Source organism: Acartia tonsa, chromosome 8, assembly GCF_053477335.1.
Source record: "Acartia tonsa isolate MP-2025a chromosome 8, ASM5347733v1, whole genome shotgun sequence".
Lineage (NCBI taxonomy): Eukaryota > Metazoa > Arthropoda > Copepoda > Calanoida > Acartiidae > Acartia > Acartia tonsa.
In genome coordinates, this window is record NC_137267.1 from 33,251,281 (window position 1) to 33,261,083 (window position 9,803).

General features: G+C 31.9%; 1 protein-coding gene across 1 annotated transcript; it reads right to left on the bottom strand.

Moving 5' to 3' along the window:
- Positions 1 to 4,443: 4,443 nt before the first annotated feature.
- LOC145325520 (uncharacterized) lies at positions 4,444 to 6,354 on the bottom strand. The gene is made up of 2 exons (XM_080168498.1): positions 6,231 to 6,354; positions 4,444 to 5,363 (listed from the first exon to the last, which is right to left on the bottom strand). Exon 2 carries the CDS (start codon positions 5,333 to 5,335, stop codon positions 4,502 to 4,504), a length of 834 nt encoding a protein of 277 aa, XP_080024624.1. The 5' UTR covers positions 5,336 to 5,363; positions 6,231 to 6,354; the 3' UTR covers positions 4,444 to 4,501.
- Positions 6,355 to 9,803: the final 3,449 nt, after the last annotated feature.

Sequence of the window (9,803 nt, forward strand, 5' to 3'; positions counted from 1 at the left end):
ACCATCTTACAGAGGCTATCTATCTAAGAAAATTTTCATATTTGTTAAAATGCGTAAACAGCTTAAAATTGAGCCCTGAACATGAATTCCATAAAGAGGAAATGTGGTTTCTACGATTTTGAACACTACCCAAAGAAATTTTAGGTTTACTTAATTATATTTTACTCATATGTACAACTTTTAATGCAGCAGCAAATAGGAAATGCGATATGTCATAAGGTACCATAGAAAGTTGTCCGTTAATAGAAAAAATATTGTAATATTTTGTTGTCCCCCAAAAAAGCCTCATTTACAGGCCAACCATAAAGGATATATCCTGTATTTTTTTATCGTTAACATTCACTTCTCTTTTTTGCAACTCTAAACCCGACGGAAGAATTTCAACTATGTAACATCTTATCCATGCAGGGATCTAATAATTTTTTAAAATTATGTTGCTGCCGACTAATAAAATGCGTTTAGATTTTTATAAGATTGTTTGCTTCCGCAAGATTATAAAAATGAGGGAATAATTATAGCCCCGAGATGCCGAAGGCACGGGCTAAAAAAAATGGTTTTAATCTTATGATTGTACATTTTTATATTTTTAGAAAACTGGTTATAATACTGTGCTAGACATAGTTTTTTCGTATGGATGAGAACCGGTTCCTATCCACCGGATTCGAATGAATACGAGAAACTTGTATTATCTACTGCATAAAAAAGATTTTAAAATGCAAAAGGTTAAATTTTATTCCAGTATGGCTTCGAAACCGATTATATCCGGTTCTTATTACAATTACAAACAATTTTTCACGTATATAAATATGAAAATTATAAAAATAAATACCAGTTTTGTTAGGCCAGAAATTCGGCCCCTCGGGTTTAAATCTTATAATTTTTAATTTTAATATCCGCGGAGAGACGTCTATAATACGATGCGATAAATATCTATTATTGTAAATAAAAGTAAATTGGCTGTGTGGTTGGAAAATTTGAAGAGTACCACTTGTTGGCTGCTACCACTCAAAAAAATAATCATGGACACATGGACAGATAAATAGAAGATAAATAAATTTAAAAGGTTAAAGTAATTGAAAAAAATCAACATTTAACTATAAGAGCCTTTTAGAGCGAACCTTTTCTTTGGTCGTAATTTTGAGAATGATGATGTATCACTATTGATTTTAAACATTAAATAAGGATTCCTGTGACAACTTTATAATTATTATCAGGAAGTGAATTGTGGAACCTAGTAATAGTGTCTAACTTTTTATCTTTGTGACGTAACAAAAATCCATCTCTTTTTAGGCGCTTCCTTTCCCACCTCCCCTCTCATCCTTCGATTTTTCGATTAGACACTATTACTAGGTTCGAATTGTAAATATCCTGGCAAACATGAATTTTTCTTCAATTTACCTTTCTTTGTACACATACACAACCCCATAATTTAAGGTCTGGATGTTTCATCATAGACATACAAAATTCATAAACGTACCAAAAGTTGGTTGGTCGGTCCGGTCGGTCAACAATGCATACAAAAAGGAGAAGTGGTAGCAGCAAGACTAAGGCGTCTTTGGGAAAACTGGGAGAGAGGGAACTACTAACAGTTATTCATACTTATCCCCAAATTGTTATAAACACCATCTCTAATTCGTCCGCTTGAGAACTTTGGAGATTTAAAAAATCTTTATTGGGCTATACAATCTAGCAGTGTTCAAACTTTTTAACCATTAATTTTAATCTGCAGAGGGGGTAATCATAAGTCATTGGATGTACATCAATCTACTTTTTTTTTTATAGAAGTTGAAATAAAGAGAAATCTTCAAATAAAAGAAAATCCTTTAATAGAATCAACGCCCTTTTTTGCAGTTAACCCAGATAACAATTTGTCCACTAATGGAAAAAGTCATTGACAAGAGAACAGATAAGAATTTCGCCTCCTTGTATGGACTGATAGCTTAACAGTCTGTGGATGATATCTAAACTATCTCACATCTAATTTTTTATTGCACGAAATCTTTACCTTATAATTTTGGGAGGGTAATTTTAGACAATTTAGATATTTTAAGACCGAAAATGAGAATTAATATATTTATGATAAATAAGTAGATATTGCTACATACAAAAATAAAAAAAAATGTAAATTCCCCTTAGCTTATATTCCCATGATGAGTTTTTACAGAGGATAAAATTTTTAAAAATTTAGTTTCAATAGTGGTAGGATGTCTGTCTGTTTGTCTCTCCATTTTAGTTTCTGAGCAGGATTTCGCCTATTTGGGGAGAGGGGTAAGGATGACCTCACAACATCAATGAACTATCCGTAATAACCCACACTTCTCTCTCACACACACACACACGCAAACACACATGAAATCTAAAGTTGTATAGAACCACTGCAAAAATATTTTCTTTGAATCCACGCCCAACAATCAAAACATTCAGGTACCATGTGGTGTGCATTAAATTCCGCATATTACAAAAAAATAGCCCAAAAGTTGCGCCTAAATTTTTTGTACTTATTGCCAGGGTGTAGATTGTAATTCTATTGAAGAAATTTATTTGCTCTATGATTTATCAAATTTCTTGTATAGAATCCACTTTTGTATGTTGCTAGTCTTTTTTGTTTCATGCTAAGAGTTGATATAATTTGAAGCCATATTCTCACATAAAAAAGGTAAAAGCCATATGGGTGCCAATAAGTCACGGGAAAATGTAAATAATCGGGTATTTTATGTGTTTCAATTCCTTTTTTTCGTTTTAACTTCAATTCTCATTTTCAAACAAGTTTGAAAAAATCATTGAAAGCGAAGCTGAATGAATCTAATAATAAAACTTACAAACATTCACAATATAGATTCCTAGAATGACTTTTATACGAGGAAAATTGACGAACAATAGCAAAAAACCTGCAAAAAGGCACTCTGGCCGTCATGGTTGTTTTCTTTAAACGACGGAAAATTTAATTTTCATATCTATAACCAAAATAATTTTGAAAATCGGACCATAAACTCTGCAGATATGGAGAAAAATGTGAATATATAAAAATAGCCTAAAACCTGCTAAAAAGGCAGTCTGGCCGTCATAGTTGTTTTCTTTTAACGACGGAAAATTTAATTTTGATATCTATAACTGAAAAAATTTTGAAAATCGGACCATAAACATTGAAGTTATGGAGAAAAATGTGAAAAATATAAAAATAGCCCAAAACCTGCTAAAAAGCGGTCCGACCGCCATTGATATTTTATAGTCAATTGTGCTCCTTAATGATAGGAATGTTGTAAAAAAATTTCAGCATTCTATCTTTTATAGGAGCTGAGTAAATCCCATTTCCCCTTTAGCGTTACGGACGGACTGACGGACGGACTGACGGACAAAGTGAATTATAGAGTAGCTTCGCTACTAAAAATAGCTGAGTAAATCCCATTTCCCCTTTAGCGTTACGGACGGACTGACGGACGGACTGACGGACAAAGTGAATTATAGAGTAGCTTCGCTACTAAAAATAGCTCTAAACCTTCCAAAGATTGCAATAATAAGCTAATTGTATACACTTGAGTCCAGCGGTCAGTTATCGAGATATTAATGGATAATCTGACATCCAGTTACTTTGAAAACCTAACAAGGATGACAAAATCCATGGAAATTGTAAGACAAACGAACATTAACTCATTTATAGTGTCAGAACTGAATAATCAGATTATAAATGAAGAGGCAAAACAAAATTGTGAAAAACCGCTTGATACAGGATAATGTTTATGGATATACTTATATTTTTATCACTTGATTATAGAGTTGCTTTGTACTTTGTTGTCCTAGAAATCAGGACAATCGGATAATTAGATCATATAAAAATTTGTTGTTAAAAAATTTAAAAATCAACATTGTTAAAATGGACGTACGGACATTCTGGTAATGATTATAGAGTTACTACGCTTTCTTAATCGTATCTAACTTCTACAGGTATCACTGTGCAAAGTTTGAAATCGTTAGGACAATTCTAACATGTCTAAATTAACGAAAAAAGCTATCCGACCCTAATTATAGAAAAGCTTCAATTTTAAAAAGCATAAGATTAAAATAAAGAACGATAAAAGCATAAATTTCTATATATGATTAAATTCTCTGCAGGTAGATTCTAATTTCCAAACTAATGCAGGAATAGGATATATCCAATAAGCGAAATAAATCTAAAATAATATTTGGGGGGCAGATAAAGAGGTTGTCAATTCTATTAAGTGTTCCCCACCCCCCCCCACCTAACGACAGCTGAAAAACAGATATTTATAAAGCTTTCCATAAAAGCACAGCCTATTCGGACGTGTAATTTCCGAGATCTTTAGCTTGAGACAAAAAACCTTACCACTTTATATTATAGAATTTTAATAAAAAATTCAAATATATTGTATTATTATTATTTATTTATTTACTTATTTTATGATAAATTCACTGAGTAAAAAAGTCTTTTATACTTTTTAGTTATTTTTTATTCTGGATCTAATACTGGTTTTAAATCAAATTGTTAAGGAACAGGTCTGCCAGAATCATCAGAACTGGATGTATCCATGGATCTTATGCTCCTTGGCCGCTCAGGTGAAGCTTGGAATCCTGCAGATGGTGAACTTCTGGTGGCGGGGGAAGATGCAGGGGAAACTATCACCTCTTCCAATTGGATGTTATCGTCAGAACTGGATGTATCCATGGATCTGATGCTCCTTGGCCGCTCAGGTGACGCGCGGAATCCTGCAGATGGTGAACTTCTGGTGGCGGGGGAGGATGCAGGGGAAACTATCACCTCTTCCAATTGGATGCTATCGTCTTTTAATCCCCCCTTTCTTGTAAATAGCCAGACTGCAATGATGTACAGGGTTGCATAGAGAGAGGAGGCAAAGCAAACTGATGAAATACCATAAGTGCTCCGAGATATGTGTATAGCACAGTAGTTCTCATTGGCCATATCCCTATAAGTTATATTTCTATGAGTAAGAGCAGCGTAGATAAAGAAACCAAAGAACATTATTACCTGGGACAGAAGCATCGCATAGTGAGAATTAATCATAAGCCAGACAACAGTGTTTTCTTTTCTTGACAGCGTTCCATCAGCCCAGGCATCCTCTACCATAATCTTACAAGCCAGGCCAATGATGACAGTGAACAGAGATATACATCCAGCAACCAGAGCGAACTCCAAGAAACCAACATTGCAGTCTCCGGGATCATTGGTTACATACAGCATAAAGAACAAGGCGGCAGATACCAGCGGCAGGATGGGTCCTAACAGCTGCCCCGCGTTCAGATGCGGGCTGTCACATGGCGGGTTCTTGGTCAAATCCAAATTGTATCTATTCCAAGTCATGTTTTCGGCTGATTCACTTCTTTGTAGTCTAAAAAGATAAAATATAATTATTACACAAAATTTAATTTTGATAAAATAATAACAACTTTAAATGCTTACGTATACATTGTAAAAATTATGTAATTAATACCAGTTTTGTTAGACCCTAGGATCTAACAAAATGGGTTGAACTTTGATTGTTTTTTATTTTAATATCCACAGAAAGCTATCTATAATACGATGCAATAAATAACTATTATAAATTAAGTAAAAACAATTAGAAAGCTATCTATAATACGATGCGATAGATAACTATTATAAATTAAGTAAAAAAATTAGAAAGCTATCTATAATACGGTGCGATAGATAACTATTCTAAATAAAGTAAAAAAATTAGAAAGCTATCTATAATACGATGCGAATAACTATTCTAAATAAAGTAAAAAAAATTAGAAAGCTCACTATAATACGATGCGATAGATAACTATTATAAATTAAGTAAAAAAATTAGAAAGCTATCTATAATACGGTGCGATAGATAACTATTATAAATTAAGTAAAAAAAATTAGAAAGCTATCTATATTACGATGCGATAAATAACTATTATAAATAAAGTAAAAAAAATAGAAAGCTATCTATAATACGATGCGATAAATAACTATTCTAAATTAAGAAAAAAAATAAGAAAGCTATCTATAATACGATGCGATAAATAACTATTATAAATTAAGTAAAAAAATTAGAAAGCTATCTATAATACGATGCGATAAATAACTATTCTAAATTAAGAAAAAAAAAGAAAGCTATCTATAATACGATGCGATAAATAACTATTATAAATTAAGTAAAAAAATAGAAAGCTATCTATAATACGATGCGATAAATAATTATTATAAATTAAATAAAAAAAATTACCTTTGTTGATTGAAGTCAGATAACCTTTCTTGTCGAAAGTCAAAAATATAATGAGATTGGGACCCTTTTTATAAACTCGTAGATTTTTCAAATTTTAGTTCGTGGATTTTTCAAATTTTCGTTCGCGGATTTTTTTTCTAATTTAATTATTTTCGAGGATTTAAAAAAAAATTAATTATAATTTAACTTGAATATTGAAATCAAAATGATCTAAAATAGTTTTTAATTAAATTATTGTGTTAAGTATAATTTTAGGAAAAATATAAATAAAGTAAGGTAGAGAACAGCTTATACCACTAACGAAATTAATTCGGAAAAAAATCACGAAACCTATACGTGTTTTAACAGCTGTCGTTGGGGGCCAACACATCGTTATGACGGTTTTTGCCCCTTTTTTGGGGGAAGGAGTCGTTTTAGGGCCATAGACTATTTCTTCATTTTTGTAGAACTTTTCATGGCACATCATTTGTTATTAATGCATCAACCACCTCTGGCGAACTGTTTTGCCGTTATTCACCGCCAAAGGCGAAATTTTTGACGTTTTTTGCCGTTCCCGAGGTTTGGTAAGAAGACGTTGATAAATCAAGATCACTCTAAAATACTTTTATCTAGGCATTTTAATTTACTAAATTTCATGTGAAGTAAAATTTTTTGTATATCCAACTGATTTTTGTCAAAAGAAATTTCAAATGCACACGATTTATGTTTCTTTTATTACTTATGTTATAGAAATTATTTATATTATATTCACTTCATTTTCTTGTTTTAACAATTGAAATCCATCTCGACGAAAAACGGTTAGCTGCACAAAAAATTTTACTTAATATGAAATTTAGTAAATTAATTTACCTAAATAAAAGTATTTCTGAGTGATCTTTCACACACATAATAAAGTAGAGTAGCCACGTTAATCAAGAAAATGTTTTTTTTTAAGTTTGAAGGTTATATATCACGACGAGTTACAATAATAATAGAAATAATAACACCATATACTACAATAATTATGATAATAATGGTTACAGTATAAACTTAATTGTACTTACAGCTATCAACAAGGATCACAACATCCATAAGTAGCGAAGCACAAAAATCCGTAGATGGGACTGACGGTCATAGTTGTTTTCTTCAAACGACGGGAAATTTAATTTTGATATCTTTAACTGAAACAATTTTTAAAATCGGTCCATAAACACCAAAGATATGAGGGAAAATGTAAAAAACATAAAAATAGCTAAAAACCTGCAAAAAAGCAGTCTGACTGTCATTGTTGGTTCTCCAAACGACGGAAAATTTAATTTTGATATCTCTAACTGAAAAAAAATTGAAAATCGGACCATAAACACCAAAGATATGAGGAAAAATGTGGAAAATAAAAATAGCCTAAAACCTGCTAAAAAGCCGTCCGACCGCCATTGATGTTTTTTAGTTAATTGTGCTCCTTAATGATGGGAATGTTGTCAAAAAATTTTAGCATTCTATCTTTTATAGGAGCTGAGTAAATCCCATTTCCCCCATAGCGTTACGGACTGACGGATGGACTGACGGACAAAGTGAATTATAGAGTAGCTTCGCTACTAAAAATTTTGGAAATCTGACCATAAACACCAAAGATATGGATAAAAATGTGAAAAATACAAAAATAGCCTAAAACCTGCTTAAAGGCAGTCTGACCGTCATAGTTGGTTTCTTTAAAGGACAGGAAATTTAATTTTGATATCTATAATTAAAAAAAATTTTGGAAATCGGACCATAAACACCAAAGATATGGAGAAAAATGTGAAACATACAAAAATAGCCTAAAACCTGCTTAAAAGCAGTCTCACCGTCATAGTTGGTTTCTTTAAACGACTGGAAATTTTATTTTGATATTTATAACTGAAAAAAATTTTAAAATCGCACCATAAACACTGGAGATATTGAGAAAAAATGTGAAAAATACAAAAATAGCCTAAAACCTGCTAAAAAGCGGTCCTACCGCCATCGATGTTTTATACTTAATTGTGCTCCTTAATGATGGGAATATTGTCAAAAAATTTCAGCATTCTATCTTAGGAGCTGAGTAAATCCCATTTCCCCCATAGCGTTACGGACTGACGGACGGACTGACGGACAAAGTGAATTATAGAGTAGCTTCGCTACTAATAATAATCTTAAATGACAAGTTTCTTTCTCACATTACAAATAGTTGAAGGTAATTAAAAATCATATAAGCTCAAAATGATAGCTCACGGAGCCTATTTCAACAAAAAAATATAAAAAAAAACAATCATATTAATAAAAAGGACTAGCGGCTACGCTCCAAGAGGCCTCCGGGGGCACTTGAGGAGAGGGGAGTTGAATTTGAAAATCAAATTTTTTTTAGATTTAAAAAGAGAAAGGTATAAACCTTCTCAAGCCTCTATGAGAAGCTACCCTGTAAAGGAATACCATATCGGTTCAGCTGTTATCCTTCGGTAAAAAACAGAAACATCCTGTTACTTTAATATAAGAGAATCAAACAATATTTTGAGTGAAACTGACTTTTTAATTTTCATCGAGAGAAAGTTATATGGATTATTATTTATGAACTACAATTCAAAACTATGTACTTATACGTACAGGCATACAATAGTTAATGAATAGCTTCACTTTTAAAAAGGTTTTAAATGTATATCACTTCCTAAATTCTTTTAAAGAGCAATTCTTTTTAAAGTACCCATTTTAAAGCAAAGTCTTTCCAAAATTTATCCCAATTTTATTCTGCAAGCTTATCCTTTAAGATTTTGCTAACCGCTGGATTGGATGTATTTACCTTTTACAGAAGGTTTTGGGGAAAGGGAAAAGGGTTGGGTCGATCTCGAGACGACTCCTCCCTTCCCCCCTCCTCCCACCAGCTTAAAAACAAAAATATAATGGTGTAGAATTAAAAGGATTTAAAGGGATAAGAAAATGGCTGATAAAATCATGAACATCCCCAATTCTGCTTCTGCAGATTACAATTAGTGGTTTAAACGTTTGGACGCTCAACTTATTTAAAGTCAAATAAAGTTGACATTTCAACGAATAAGATATCTTTATTATAAAACTTGAGAGACTAGTTTAATAAACAGCCCAATGTTCCCTCACTCCCTGGTTGAATATATCCCTAGTGGCTAATTGTGCAGCCAATATAAACACAATAAAGAAATAAACAAGATATTAAAAGGGATGACAACGCCAATATTCACGAAAGAACAGTTATGATTATGATAATGAATTGATGTATTTATTTAGAAATAACCAAACAAACAAAAATATATTTTTTTTGATTAATTATCTGTTGACATCGAGTCGTGAGTCAGAGGGTTGCTACCATCAGGCAAACTTTAGGCTTCAACTAGCGAAGCTACTATATAAAGGGTGCTTAACGATGGTCAAAAGCAGTCTGTATATACACATCTATAAGCTTGCATTTAATAAATATGACTTAAGGATATCTTTACCTTTTCTATCTTCATTTCAGTTTAACTAGATATATATTCCTTTCTTACTTAGAAACATAAGCTTCCTTTATCCTTTCATAATAAAAGATAATTCATAGTAATATCATAAGAC